Genomic DNA, 15552 nt, shown 5'->3' on the forward strand with positions numbered 1-15552 from the left:
CTTTATGTGTGTGGCAGACCTGTGAGTGATGCACATGATACAGAGGGACCTTTAGCTTTGGCCCCCACGGAGGGAAGTCGTGTGCACAGCTGCTGTGTTCAATGATGCTCACTGACAAGAAAGCCAATATAGAGCGAAAAAGAAGGAAAAAACTCAAAAACTAGTATTAAGGCGTGAAAAATAGCTTTCGGATGCATCTGATAAATGCTTTTTTACTCACAATGACATATTTTGGTCAGTAAATACACAGCTGAATTCCCTGTTCTGCTGAAGCTAAGGTGGGAGATTGTTTGCAGTGTGCCTGCACCCGATAACACGTCGGCAGCACGTATGTGCTCATGAGAGCAAGCAGAGATGATGTTTACCCAGGAGGGAGTCTCTGGGGATTGACTGCAGCTGTAGCCAACACTGAAATCCTTCTGGTCTCTATAAAGGTGCTGCTCAGCATGGCGGGGAGGGAGCCTGCAGCACGCAACAACACAACAGGCAACGAAGTACGAAGCAGCCCATTACGTTCCCTTCCCTGCAGGTCTAATGGCCGATGCTGCGCATGTAAAGAAGGTGTTACAGGACGTTTCCAGCCTAACATCCTCGAGTCATTCTCCATGTTTGTCTCTCATCGCAGCATCCTTTTTCAACCGGTAATACATGGGATCCGTTTTGAGCTCTCTTTTACTGTAACGCATGTGCTCAATCGTATTGAGTCTCGGAAGTGATCAGACTGAACCGGCAGTTTAAATATCAATGAGCCGTGAAACTACAATGGACGGTTGTTGTTAAAATACATCGGATAAACTGCAGATGAACCTCGTATCATTGTTGCTCCTGCTTGTTAAAATTTGTAATAGTTTTATTTCAGCAAGGAAAGGACAGCAGATGTCAGCAGAAAAGAGGCGGGGGGGGGGGTAGCAGGTAGTGGGAAGGCAGGCGGGAGGGAATCTCTAAGAGCTTCCTGTGCAGCCTCGGGGGTGTTGAACAGACTCAGGCTTCAAGTCAACACCACACGATCCGAAGGTCTGCTGGGACCAGCGACTTTCTATCACACGCTCACTGGAAGCCGGCGGAAACAGAAACACGGGTGGGGTAAGGGGGGGTTGTTAACGGTTATTGTAGAGCTCCTTTCAATTTGCCTGTCAGGGTGTTGTCAGAATAACATAAATCGATTAAAATAAGAGAATCCTGAAATACAAGACTGTGCTTTTTTACCATCAGTTTGTTTGATGATGACAGCTTTATGCAATCAGATGAAGTTTAGTTTTCACTTGCATGTTTGGTATTAACAAAGTGACCATTGTCCCCGCAAGCAGATGTGTGGAGTCCTCCGCTGGACAACGGCTGCATCAAGTGGTTGCTTTGTGTTCATGTTCAAAAGCTTGTTGCAACACAAATACTCAGATTCAGCCCCTTTCAAAGAGTCAGGAGCGTTTGGAAGGGTTATTTCAGACAGAAGCCTACACAAGGGGCGACAATATGGACCCTGAAGGATTTTATCCAGTATGACAAGCTGATCAGCACTGGAAACAGGTGGAAGAGGTAAAGATGGAAGCTGAAGACAACAGATCAAAATGCCAAAGTGAACAATCACCTGGAAATCAAGAGAATTCTTCTTTATCCACTGAAACAGTCTTGAGCAATAACGCAAACCATGACTGGCTAAAAATCCACAAAACAAGGCTGCATATCAAGAACATCTGAAGTGATTAAGTGAAACTTAACTTAACCATTGCTCCATTTTACAAAGTACTTCTGAAAGAGAATGCCGCATTGTACATATATTAAAGGCTGTGTAAGCCATGCTGGGTGTGTTTGCTTCAGTCCTCTCAGATCCAACCTGCAGCAGAAAACTGGATTTCAGGGCTCAAAAACAAACTGCAGTTTGATAAACTCAAACTACTTGAAACACACGGCTTCCTTCTGAGGTTTATGGGCTACGCTACGTGACAACGCCCTCTGGCCTACTGACTTTGATTCAGTAAACCTGCAGTGAAGACAGAATCTATGGAATAGGAGACCTGTGTTGGGCCATGAGCTTGTTAAGGAAGGAAATATGAAGAGCGTTTGTTTGAATGCTCGTCATTGTGCAGGTTTATCAGAGAGCTGAATGCACATTCAAAATGTTGAAAATAATCAATCAGTTGACATTTACCCAGCCTGCATTGCTCCCATAAAGGACAAATAGTGTTAAGTGACAGAGGAGGGTTTTACAGCCCTGTGAATGGAGAACAGGTGGAGGGTTCGTATCTTGTGTGCTGTCGCGATCCTGTGAATTTCCCAGTTGGGGGACTAATAAAGGAATATCTTATGTAATAAATCCAATTGCTTTGCTGCAAGAAAGTGCAACTGCTTAATTTCAAAATTTGGCTATTTACATACACAGAATTATTAATGAAAGAAATAGCTTTTATCAATAATCCTTCTTCACTTCCCAGATTAATATCTGGAGAGAGAGTTCAGTCTTAACATGAATTTATCCAGCGGCAAAAGTCCATCCACAGATCCCTAAAAGCCGGCTTATTTTTGTTCATATTTTACGCGCTGCATGTCAAAACTACATCAAGTTCTCCACCACACATCCCGAGGCTCCATGCAACTCGCTCAGCAGGTGTAAAGTAGTTCAGGAGAGAATAAATATCATATGATCCAATTCTAAAATGTCATGGACATGTTTCAGGAATTGCAAACCTTAAAATTGAAGCATTTAAAAATAAATAGATTGTGAATCATATAAACCTAATGCCACGATCTCATCTCGCTATTGGGGATAATTCTACTCATCGTTTCTGGTGCTATCGACCCCCTGCTACCTCCATGAGAGTGTGCTACAAAACATCTGAAATGGCCTGCACCCCTCTGTGCACCGTCAATCCATTTTCTACTTGCGGGGAGTCAGCTGATTGGTTGGTCATCCTTCGTCACTATGGCCACGACCTTTGTTGAAGGAGACTCTCGAGTGCAATGTGGCAGCCCATCACCATCCGATTAGCCTTTCACCAGCCGGAGAGGCCGAGTGGAGAGTGGGTGCTGGTGGTGTCTCTGCCCATGAATAACAGATTTCTAGAGTGCACATGCAGGGTGATTGTGGCTGCGGAAATATCACTGCGTTCTCGACAAACAATATATATTCGTATGCCTAACATCTGAAGAGATAAATAGAAAGATAGAGAGCAAAAAAAGCCCTCTGTCCAACTGGTCTGGTATGTGTATTAAAGTGTAAATTGGTAATAAATTAAATACATTTTGGGGTGGGGGGGGATTGCTGTTGTTAGCCAATGCGGAAAGACTTAATTATGTAATCCCATTTTCTTTCTAGTGGGCGGAGAAGAGACCGGAGGGACGGGAAGCCACACACACACACACACACACACACACACATTAATACCCGTGCAACAATGTGGCCGGCTGCAGCTATGCTAACAAAAGGTGACGGAGCATTGATCAGGACATCTTGGAGCTGCAGCAGTCGGCGCTGCACCGGATGATCACGCGGTTCTACCGGCCGTCGAGGGAATAAGGGCGTCGGCGCCTTGAGGTCAACAGCACTTGTAGCTTCACTAATCAATACTTTTCACAAAAAGGATCAAATGAGTGCGTCCAAAGGGAGAGGGGTCACTCACTCAAGTGACGAAGAAACCTCCTCCCCCTCAGCTCTCCGGAGCTCCATCGTGTCCTTGTTCATTCAGTGGAGTTCTGTATTGCATTGGGAATATTACATTTCATTTGTGAACGGATCGCTCAACTACTTACCCGTCAATGGGGCGCTGGAGATGTGCAGCCGCTACTGGAGGAGTTCTAACCACATTAGTCTGACTCTAACAAGGCGGTTCTTTCAACACCAGCACATTGCCTCCATTCATACGTCGCTGAGCATTTAACAATTACTCTTCACTGCATTGTTAAAAGTCGAACTCGAGGAGCATCCGATAAGCTGCCGAAAATGGATTTCTCCTTTTACATCAGGCCTTGGCACTCGATGACACGAGCAGGACATTTCATTTAGTGGAAATACAAGACTCATTTGGCAGCAGACAGCTTTTGGCAGGGAAAAGGACGAGCGTTTACGGGCTCAGAGAAGATGGATGAGGAGGAAGGAACCGGGGAGCAGATCATATAGAGACGCCGCCACCCGTAAACCACACGCCTCTAAAGCCTCCTCTGGAGAAAAACTGCTCTGGTGAGATGCTATCGCAGTCCCAGCGTGAGGTTTCTGCTTTCTGTCTCCTGCCTTGTGCCAGAATAATACCTAAAGCCAGGTGGCTTATTTCTACCCCTACATTTGACTGTTGACAAGCATGTTTACACAATCAGATGTCCACATGGTTGGTCGTCACTGCATGAGAGCTGCCGACTCAGCCACCACGATGTTGAGATAAGCATGGCGGCACTGGGTTTTGAGTTTAATATATTTGAATAATCTAATCTAGTGCAGTGACATTACTGATCGATATGTAATCAAAAGGTGTCACTCGAGAGTTCTCACTTGATTCTCCTCAACTCTAAGAGCATTTTAGCAACTTTCCCTCAGGGGTTGGTGGAGAACAAAATAGAGATAAATAAAAGAGTTTGTAAGTTATTTAAACGTAACTCCAGGGTGGATGAAAATGCTCCTTCCGGTCTGCTCGATATGTAACACGTTCCTCATCTGTCAACACGCCGCCAACCGAAAGGCCAAAACCAAAAATAATACAGCTTTAAAAACAACATACAAGCTCACATTCATGACATTCATCAATCGTGGCTTTCTGTCTCACACGAGGCAAGGCGGTTAAAATACCTGAGAGCCTTCAGAGAGAACAAGTTGCCACGAGGCGAATTGTGATGTTGATGTACAGTAAACAACAAACACACCCACAGCGGCCATGTTAAACCAGGACTGCAGGACAGTCATCAATTCCCCAAACAATGGCACCGCGGAGCAAAAAACAATAAAGAACCTCAGGGTTATACGAGCACATCGCTGCTTTTTTAATTGGAGCTCTCGTTGCCTCAGGTGCATTCATTTGCATTTGGATTTCTCGGGTTCGTTTAAAGTTGCATCAAATTAACGGCTTGTTTGTTGGCTGCCAGGATGAGTCATACGTGTCTCCAAATAGAACCTCAGCTTTCATCCGCTCATAGATCAACACACAGCTTCATGCACGAGCAGCCATTCTGCACTTGGGCACCAGCGAAGGATTATTTACATTAACAATTATTTGGGCGGTTAATAAAAGGAAGTAGTAGTAGTTTAAAATGCACATTGCAATTTTCCAGCCAAAGATGGCGTCTTCAAATGTTTTGTTTTGACTGATAGTAGAAAAAAAAAAAGAACATATTTAGTTAATTGTTGCCTAGAAACAATGAATGTTTTGCAAGAAACCAAATTACTTAAATGTCTAATCAGATATCTAAATCGCCATTTTCAACTAGTTTATTCATTTTTCTGCTATTCTACAGAAACAAACAGCATAGCAAACAGCATAGATGTTCATAGAGTGAATGCATGTATGCAAAAGTGAGAGCTTAATGCAGTGTGATATATGTGTGTGTGTGTGTGTGTGTGTGTGTGTGTGTGATGATTGGGTGAGTGGAATCCTCAGAGCTGCAGATGGCTGCTAATGTCATGCAGCGAGGAATTCATTCTGCTCGACACCTTTGATTTCTCGTGGTGACGCAGGCAGTGAACATTCGTCCTCTGATGGATTGTCCCTGGGACCCGGCGGTGGTCCTCATGCAGACGGCCCGCTGACAGGAGACGGAGCATCGCCGGCCGATGAAACGTGAGGAGTTCCTACTGACACTGCACACATCCACTCTGACAAAGACGTTACTACGTATGGTTGACATTTTGTATTTTTTACGGGATACAGGCTGTTCTTAAATTGATTGGGAGCCTGAGGTTTGTTGATTTGTCTTTTCTTTTTTTTTTTGTCTTTTTTTGTTAAATGCACAGCAGTTGGAGTTCTTCCTAAAAGCGAAGCTCGTTCCTCCTTAAAAAGGCATGTTTATTCCTCACAGTCGCCACTTGAGAACCAGGCAAAACATTCCCGTCTCTGTAATTATTTCTCACGGCCCACCGAGATGCACATGGGACACTCCTGAAGGACACAATGACAACGAGAGCTGGCTTCGCCTTGGTGCTCAATCCAGCGCATGGCTGCTCATATCTTCACGGGACAGCGTTTCTGCTCCCATGAGAGCGTTCTGAGGCGGGTCAGTAGTTTGAAACCCCCCCCACCCCCCTCCCACTAGAAGAGATCACGTTCAGCCGGATGCTCGTTTCATATCAGCTCGCCAGTGAGGAAGAGGGAGAGAAGACAGCTGATACCGTCATGTATTTATTTATTTACTGTATCATCATAGTCTGTGCAAGGTGTCAAGAGAAAAGACAAGAATAACGTCTTCTCTACACTGATATTAGTTTTTCAACTGAATTAAAAGTGAAATAGCGCAGGCGTGAATGCTGTGCATGACAATTTTTGCTGCATCAATAACATTTTGCGAACAAACTTAGACTTAAATTAACGTTGTTCCCTTCCGATCTTTGTGGACGCAAGAGTCCTAAAACAGAAAAGGGTTCGTATCGGCTCTTTTTTAACAAGCACGCAGGGGTCAAAGGTTAAATCAATAGGGTCCTCTGACACTAATCAAAAATGAGATAAACTTCTGCTAGTTGTTTGGGAAGTCCTTTAAATGTCCTCTAGGCCGGAGCAGGGGGAGGTGGAACTTTAGTGTCTCGTGAACTTGTTACATACACAGATGGAGTCACACCGTCCAGTTGCAGCTCAGCATCCCCCCCTCCCACTCCCCCACTAGCGTTCTCTATCCGACCTCATCCATCCTTTCTCCGTTGAGAACCCCCCCCGAGGCCTGTGCAAAGGATCAATCATTCACACAGAGGTGCCCGAGTCGAGCCGCTCCTCGAATGAATAAATAAATCCCCCCGGGCCCATCCAGCAGCCTGGGAGGAGGGCGCGGTGATTGGCTGTCAGCCTCACTGGGTCGCAGCTCCTCCCCCGGCTGCACATGCTGCTTTTGGGAGAACCTGCGGCCTGACGTGAGTCACGTCATTGTCCCTCCCCCCCCGCTCGTCGCCCCCCGGTGGCACCGAGGCAGCAAGTAACACCGCGTGACGTCAGAGCTGCATCCATTTTGGCTCCGCTCGCTGCAAAATGGACTAAAAGGGGGCGTCGGGCGGAGGGCAGCGGAGAGATGCACTTACAAAACTCTCAGGCAGGCAGATGACAAATGTGGTGCAAAATGCCGCGGCGAGGAGGTCATTAGCGTTCGCCACGAGAGTCTGTGAGTTAATGATGTGGTGACCTGAAGTCATCTTAACATGTTTGGAGCTGAAGGCGTGTTTGTTGGGAAATGACCTGCTGAGAAAACGTATTCGGGACCTTTAATTAAATCAAAGCATCGTGCTGAAAATACTCCACTACACGTAGAAGTCCTGCTTTCAAGAAGTATTTTAAGCTAAATCAACTCGCATAAGCTTTTATGAGCTCAGATTCCGCTGCTTTAGCTGATCTGAGATGCTTTTTAAAGAGTTTATTCAACTCTAGAAAAACCATCATCCTGATTCCGCTCTGGACAGGAAGTGGTTGACTGTCAAACAAGTGTAGTAGAATAAAAGTATAAGATTGGAGATGGAGTGAAGGAGATATTATGTATATGTTTTACATAAAGTCAAAAAAGGAAGCACTCTGCAGACAGAGACGCTCTCTGTGAACGAAGTTTGCTTCATGGTTGTTTCCATCAGACTGCTGCTGCTTCCCTGTGCATCGAATCTATTTGTGTCTCGTCTCATTATCGCACCGAACATTTGTCTTTAAAGTAGTGGACTAGAAAAGAGCAGCTGCTCTATTTTCTCTGCTTTCTTGATGATCTCCTTCGAGGTTTCTTGAAAAGATTCTGTGATTAGGTGCAAATAACCAATAGCTAAATAGAAACCCTTCACATATTATATTAGAAAGGTCAACATTATGCAAGATACACTGTGCCTTCTGTGCGAGCTTGTTTACACTCAACAAGGAAACATGTTTAGAACCCTCATTTAAAAAGAGACAACTAACAATTGGAACATCTTCATTGAGAAGACTTCCGTAATCCGAATTGAAGATCCATTTGAACTCTTTTGTTTGGAACCCTTATTCTCCAGCTTTGTCCCATCCTACTTTAATATGCAAATCGATTACAGGAAGACGCATAGCAATGCATGTCCAGCTGCCTTTAGACGTCTCATTTACTTTGGTTAAGAATGATAGAATTGAACAAATTGATCAAATGTGTAGTGGTTGAACACAGTATTTAGGACCAAACTACAAAGTCCTATCAGAATCCTTCTAAAGGAAATCAAAACGACATATAAGCTCCTTACTATGGAATCATTATTACATTATTAGGAGAGATGGGGACTTGTTAAACAAAGTCTAATAACATCTGATGATTTGCTGTAATAAGACAGAATATAAAATGAAGCAAAACGGAACCGGTGAATAGGCCACTTGTACACAAAAAACAAACACACTGTCCGCTGTTAAACGGGACACCGCTCCGGAGACGACTCGGGAGGCCATCGATTATCTCTCAGCCGCTCGGTAAATCTTCAGAAGAGGGGAACATCTCCAGCCGAGAACCACGCAGGACAAATGAACCAGCGCCTGGATCCACATGTGGAAACCACGCCCCGATGGGGGGGGTATCTGTGCTTTACGCCACACTTCTCTCTCTTTGGCCGTTACGACTTGGAACTCGTGACTCGGCTGAGCTCAGCGGACAGAGCGGAAAATGAGACCAGCAAACAGAGCAGCTCCCCCCGGGTTTCAGGCGCAGGTCCCGCGTGTGTTAAGCTGCGTGAACGTCATCCTCCCCCCCGAGGTCAAGTCGCCCTGCTCAAGAGCATAGAAAACCCTCACCATACGTCAATATGCAAGCCGCAGGCCGCGGAACAACGTGGACGCGTTGCCAGTGCACATCATGCATTGTGATTAGTGTATTAGATGCATAGCTCAGGGTGGCGTATCTATACAGCCTGTTGCATTCAACCGCCGTCCATATGAAACAAGAGAAGCATCAAATCCCAATTTAAAAAGGTTAAATCAGCATCATACTCTGCATTTTTGTTCGAGAACTTGCAAACCTTTGAGAATCAGCTACATGGTTGTTGGTTGATTTCCTCTTAATGGCTAAATCCATTTTATGGTTGCAGCTTCAAAAAAGGGACAAGTGCGAAGTTGACTCAGACATCTTTAGCAAGAGTTCAGAGCTCAGCTAAAACTCATATTGATAACCTTTAGTGACTTGCGATGTTGAGCAGTACTGGGGTTTAAATCCGGGGCCTACCTGAGGGTATTTGTTCTTCCTCCTGCACCCAAACCCGCATGCCAGTCAACTCCAGCGCAGCACGACGGGGTGAGGGGCGGGTTGCAGGACCAATGCTGAATCACCACAAGACAAACGTGTTGAGAATCAAACCCCCCGGAGAATGTGAGCTACTCAAGATCGCAACCAACACGTTTGATCGCTGAGAATCCCTTTAAAAGAGGAGCCGCTCAGCTGTTCGTCAAGGTGAAGATGTTGCAGCCAGATGCGACAATTAAGGAGGCGGAAAGAGGCTTTGAATCACAAACCGGAAATCATGTTCATTGTTTCAAAGGAAAGAGTCAATATTGTCCTTCAGGGTTGGATCATAAGCCCCCCCATCACACAGCTCAGAAACTGCCCGGGCTCGATCATGGCTGCCACGGGGACGAGACATCAGACAATCAGTGAAACAACGAGGGCTGTAAACACAGTCTAACAAACAAGAGTCCAAGGAATCGAACCTTTTTCAAAGCACGCTCCTCTGACAGGAGCCACCGCAGAGCAGGAGGAAGCAGAGTCATTACTCATGACTCCCTTTTTTTTAATTCTTCCTCCATCACGTTCTCCCCGCTGGGTTTCTACAAGGTCATTTTGGCGCACGACGCAGGACGGGACGCACCGGACAGCTGCGCGACATTTCCACGGTGTTGCGCGAATTAAATGCATAACCAGGGCAACTGTTCGTGTTTTATGATCCGACGGTGAGGATCGGGAGTGAAGGAAGAATTTAAAAAAGAAAGAAGCTATAGCTGTGTGATGAAGAGAGCGGGCAAGGGCACCGGTGCCAAAACCATCGCCAATCAGACGCAACTGGATCGGTGACGGGAAGCTGTTTAACGACCTTAAAAACACTACACGCGACCTCGTGCCCTTCCTCCTCTTTAACAGTCAATCCTGAGCGGTGGGCGATACAGATCGCTCTTGGTGCCCAAGACCCCCCCTCACACCCTCCCCGAACCGAGAACAAGAACGAAGGGTGCGTTTCGCCAGAATCCGCAATTGAAACCTCCAAATATTGCGCCAATGCAACATTCCCGACGACTATCCTCCACTTTGTTCAGTGTCACAAATGGATTCTGTACATTGACAAACCGTCGCGTGCGTGTTTAGGGGTCATCACGGCGCGCGCTGAAGGCCGTTTAACTCGCATTTAGTGACCGCGTTAATGTCCAGTCGGCTGATAAAACACATGCAAATCTGCGGTCGCGCTCCTCGATGCACCGTCGATACACCGGCAGCACTCGAGGAAATTAAGGGGAATTAACGCTTTAAAAAAGGGGGGACGGTTAAGATTAAACTGCACATCAAAAAGGAGGATGATGCATTTTCTTACCTTTTTCGGGTGCTTCTGTCGCCGCTTTCTAGGGGGTGGGGGAGACCGGGGTTGGCTTAAATTTTTCTCTCTTTTTTGTATTCGTGCAGGGAGTCACCCCGAGTAGCTGAAGCGAGGCGCTTGTGTGCCCCCGTGATGTACACTGACGTAGTAGCACAGCGCTGCACCCTCCGCCCCCTTTTACTCACTACACAACATCCCTCTAGGATGGAGACACCGCCCCCCCTCCTCCTCTTCCTCCTCCTCCTCCTACAGCGGACACCATTGCTCTCAGAAAAAAAAGAGGGGGGGTGCTAGATTAAAATGCAACCCGACACGGTGGAGGAGAGTTATTATGCCCCCCCCCCCCCCCACACACACACACACACACACACCTCTGACTGATTCAGCTGCATGTGAACGTTAATGTCAAGGCCACCGTTAGTTAATTGGGACTCACGCAACCTGGTCGGGGAAATGCGCTGTGCGCGCGCGCTCACGGTTGGACTGACAGCGGCTCCATATGCGCCAAATGGTTGGTGCAATGAACTGTGCAGGACGAGCCTCTCCCTGCACGTGCGTGGGCTCGTGCCCATAAGTGGCCCTGTTAAAAAGAACAAGGAAATGACACGGACGCCCCTTGTGGAAAGACAACTGGAATGATGTATAGTTGATAACCCGGATTGTGATCATGGATAATTACTACATTCTAAGTGTTATAATTATATCTATGAAGATCGATGGGACTTGTGGTGTCATTTAGGCATATGTAGATCAGATGTTATGGAGGGATGGAAGTCTGTCAGTGGAGGTTGATGGATGGAAGTGTTTCAAAGAGAGTCCACGCTCTACGAGGCCGACCTCGGGGTCCTGGAAGAGCGACCTTTCCCGTGGCGGCAGAGTACCAGTATCTGATACAAGATATCTAACCTAGTCAGCGCTTTGGTGCAGGAGAGGTCGAATATCGCTGAGTTTTTATGAGGAAGTCTTTGCCCCAAACTGGTTGAGTGCGGTAAAAAAAAAAAAAAAATTAAAAGCGAAAAATATCAACAGAAAGTTGTCAAAGAACACAAAAATAAATAAAGAGAACAAGTTACAAAAGCCAATGACAATTTTTATTGTAAAAGTCTAATAGAGGCAATAAAAGGCCTGTCGATACAGTGGAGGGATTTAAGCCCGTTGAGCCCTACGGTGACCAACCTTAGTAAAGTGCATTTGTTCTTAAAACATGAGCTTAAAAAGAACTTTGAAACTTCTTCTATCGTGACATTTTCCCCCGTAGCAAAGAGAACCTGTTTGTAGTGCGACAAGCAGATGAACACTGTTTGCCTCTGGCCTTCCACATTATCCTCTCCACAAACCAAAATAAACCTGCAGAGGCCAAACTGCAGCTCCACACTGCGTGTGTGTGTGTGTGTGTGTGTGTAGCTGTCGACTTTGTTTGTCGATATCTTTACCTGCCTGAACACAAAAGCACGGTTCCACCTGGTCGACTTGCCTCTGCAGACAGGGTCATATTACCCGGGGCTGGTTTAACGGCTGCGCCAGCCCTTATCTGCTGCTGTGAGCGTAGCGCCATGAATCACAGCGGCAAACAGACGCCTCACGGGTGACGGGTGCGGCTCAATTAAGGCTTTAACTAGGCCTGTGTCCATTGTTTTAATGTCTCAGTATTACCCATGATGCAATTATTACACAATTATCTTCACAAGGCATCAAATCCTTTACATCTTACAAGCAATACTATTCTGATATTTAGAGGTTTTGGATGTAATGTGTTAACAATCAGTTTGTGGTACGTTGTTGTTTAATGGTGGAAATTAACTTACTAAAAAAAAAAAGAATGATCAAAAGTTTGATGATTGTCGCCATCTGGTTGCTACTTTAAGTACTTCTTCCAGGGAAAAAGTCCACCGCTTCTTTTCGGTACCACGTGTTCATATTTTAGGTACTTTGAGGCCATTAGCGCCGCCCTCCTCGTGGTCACGTGTCTCTCTCTCTCGCTCTAAATGATGATCGAGATTCACCTCAGCTGCGCCTCTCCGCGTTCACTCGGAGCTGCTGCTGAAGAGGAGGAAGAAGAAGAGGAAGAAGAAGAGACCCGCGACTTCACCACGTACAGGAAGGAGAGCTTTGTTTACCTCCGTTCAGACGTCTGCGCACCGTGATGATGATGACGATGATGATGATGGCCCATCCTTCCATTTGAACACGCGCGTTGGAGCGGGGTGGTGCAGGGTCCGTTTTTTCGGGGGGGTCGTCGTTTCTTCCTGATTGTTTTAAAACCCCGCAGAGATCTGAGCCGTGTCGTGTTCTGAAGAAGAAGGAAATAATAACTGGGCACTAGAAGATGCCGCTGGGCAGAGCGGCCGATGCTCCCCGGGTGGGACCATGAGAGGAGGCGGCATGGACCTGCTGTGGAGGATCTTCGCAGCGCTCCGATTCGACTGCTGTAAAGACTCATCGTCGTCCAAGTGAGTGCGGATCGATCGCCGGATGTAACCTGCGGTGGTCACGTGCGTGTCAAGCGGCGACTTTAGCGCGCAAAATCCACCGGCGTGTGTCTCTCGCGTCTGCCGGCGTCTAAACGTGTAACTGGGACACAATTTTAGGTGCGAATCGACTTAAACCGGAAACATCCTTAAATGTCCTCCCACTCCAGTTGTTATGACAACAGGATTTCTGAGGCATCATTTGCGCTCATTTCGTGCAGGTTCGTCTCAACTGAACAGTTTGTGGTAAGAGTTTATGGCTTCTTAGAAAACCATGAATCTAAAAAACAAATCCCTTCGGAAGAAGCCAGATTTCCATTTTTTAAGAGCTCGCCTTGTTCGCCCTCAGGCTGCATGGCGATGATCGGCCACGGCTGCAGGTGTTTGCTGCATTAATGAGCAGGAATCGTGAAGGTCCAACAAAGAACATGAAGTCTCAGTCTCAAGACCGAGAAATAACCAGCACACACACAAACACACACATTCAGTTTCAATTACTGAGCCGTTGCACAGCTCCACTCAAACAGATCACTTCTGGTTTTACCAGTTATTTGTTTCCTGCACCAACATCAAATCTGTTTTTAAGTGTGTGTGTGTGTGTGTGTGTGTGTGCGTGCGTGCGTGCACACACGCTGGAAAAGCCTGATCCCAGCTCGTCCCCATGTGCGTCACGTGGGACACGCTGTCTCTTGTTTTTTTTCCCTGCAGGTCTGGTTTGGACTGTCAGGCGTCTGGCTTCTATTTTGATGATAGATTAATCATTTTTGAAGTCATTTTTTCCCCCCAAACGATGTCAGCAGTTCACCGGCTCTGATGTCTCTCATGTCAGGATTTGCTTCTTCTGTTTTCTATCCTGTAGAGGGAATTTATCTGGACAAAGCCAGAGTCTGAGGAAGGCACTTTGATGGACATGTGACACTATATTTTCTGGCACTTTTACAAACCAAATGGTGACCGGCAGGTTAATCAATGATGGAATCATCAGTTACAGTCCTTGTTTGCTTGCAGCGTGGTATAAATTATTAATTGCTACTATGAAACAATGTTGTTCGATTTTCATTTTGTTCATGTTTTTGCTGATGTTGCCTGTAAAAGGTGGGTATTGCTTATTTCCCCGTTTAATTTTAAATATAGTTTTTGGGCAAGAATTGTGTCCACCACGTGCACAGAATGGGACATTTATTCAGGTGAAAATTAACTTGTGCTCTCGGGGTCAAACTACGTAAAGGAAACGCTGTACATAAAATATCAAGCAAATCTTAAGTTTAGTTTATCCTTGAGTGCAGGTTGGTAAAACATTTGGACGAAGTCCTTCCCTCAGATATGGTGTCAACGAGAACAGAATAGTCCCTCAGAGCGACTCGTGAGCTCTTTGTAGGTCTCAAACTCGTATTCAGTTTTAAATCGGCAGAAAAGCTGAACAAGTTTTACATTTTCACAGTGCTCATCGACCCAACCAGCCACGCACTGAGTCCCCCCCTCCCCTCCTTTCTTTCCCCCAGGTCGCCCACCAAGCAGAGCTGCAGCCAGGCCGGCAGCCTGGAGAGCAGCTCCCTGACCGGCTCGGCGTCGCTGGGCCCCGACCTGCCGCACTGCCAGGGCTGCATCACCTACGAGGCCCGCCTGAAGCGCCTCTCCTGCGGACACCTCTACTGCGACGCCTGCTGCGACCAGATCGTCAACCTGGCCTTCGAAGACATCGAGGGGCTGTCCGACTACCCGTGCCCCACCTGCAAGTCCATCCGGCAGCTGGGAGGCCTCGGCCCGTCCGCCTCCGGGTACTTCTACGGACCCGACGGCCTCCTGCAGCAGGAGCCGGGCGCGGGGAAGGGGCCCGGGAGTCGGTGGGGGTGAAGAGGGGGACTCTCGCGGTCACTGCCGAGGAAGCCACGTGGTGACGTGAAGTGTACTTTTACCGTGTCTCTCGTGCTCTGTCGTCCGTGGTTACCAGGTGTAAACGTGGTGCGTGAGACTCTCACCCGGGAGTTTAGAAAGGGGCCAAAATGCATCTCAGTACGCGATAAACCCGCTTGTCATCGTAACACATTGTGGTTCATTTTTCTTTCCAGAAAAATGTAAAATGTCATGTATTGTATGTACAGCGTGCAGGTTTTCTGCCTACTTTGTGTAAAAAGCTGAGTGGTATTCTACGTAACATGATGCTGGGAGAGCTTCACCGCGCTACCTGTGCAGTATATATATATATTTTATATATATATAAGTATTAAGCGTTTTTGCACATGAATTGTCAAAGGTCGTTTTATTCTTGTCACGCGAGGCGGTCGGGTTTTAAATGACATGTAGTGTAATGCTGCTTTTTAAGTGTCCCAGGTCATATGTACATATTTATTTTGTTAGAAAATAAAGTTTGAGCTGTGTGAGGGTTGGGCTTTTATTTTTGCGGAA

At 46.6% G+C, this 15552-nt stretch overlaps 2 protein-coding genes across 2 annotated transcripts in view; one reads left to right on the plus strand and one right to left on the minus strand.

The window, feature by feature from the left end:
- Nucleotides 1–11175, minus strand: part of sv2a (synaptic vesicle glycoprotein 2A) — a 29567-nt gene extending 18392 nt beyond the window's left edge. Inside the window, exon 1 of the mRNA XM_040166269.2 lies at nt 10676–11175. The gene's annotated coding sequence lies outside the window, so the exon portion shown is untranslated. The remainder of the gene's footprint in view (nt 1–10675) is intronic.
- A 578-nt stretch (nt 11176–11753) lies between these two features.
- LOC120811110 (uncharacterized) lies at nt 11754–15527 on the plus strand. The gene is made up of 2 exons (XM_040166276.2): nt 11754–13128; nt 14649–15527. Exons 1-2 carry the CDS (start codon nt 13046–13048, stop codon nt 14998–15000), a joined length of 435 nt encoding a protein of 144 aa, XP_040022210.1. The 5' UTR covers nt 11754–13045; the 3' UTR covers nt 15001–15527.
- Nucleotides 15528–15552: the final 25 nt, after the last annotated feature.

Source organism: Gasterosteus aculeatus, chromosome 20, assembly GCF_964276395.1.
Source record: "Gasterosteus aculeatus chromosome 20, fGasAcu3.hap1.1, whole genome shotgun sequence".
In the NCBI taxonomy this organism is placed as follows: Eukaryota; Metazoa; Chordata; class Actinopteri; order Perciformes; family Gasterosteidae; genus Gasterosteus; species Gasterosteus aculeatus.

Coding starts and splice junctions, on each gene's coding strand:
- LOC120811110 (XM_040166276.2), top strand. CDS start 13,046: ATGAGAGGAGGCGGCATGGACCTGCTGTGGAGGATCTTCGCAGCGCTC. Junction 13,129..14,648: donor AAAGACTCATCGTCGTCCAA/GTGAGTGCGGAT, acceptor TCTTTCCCCCAG/GTCGCCCACCAAGCAGAGCT.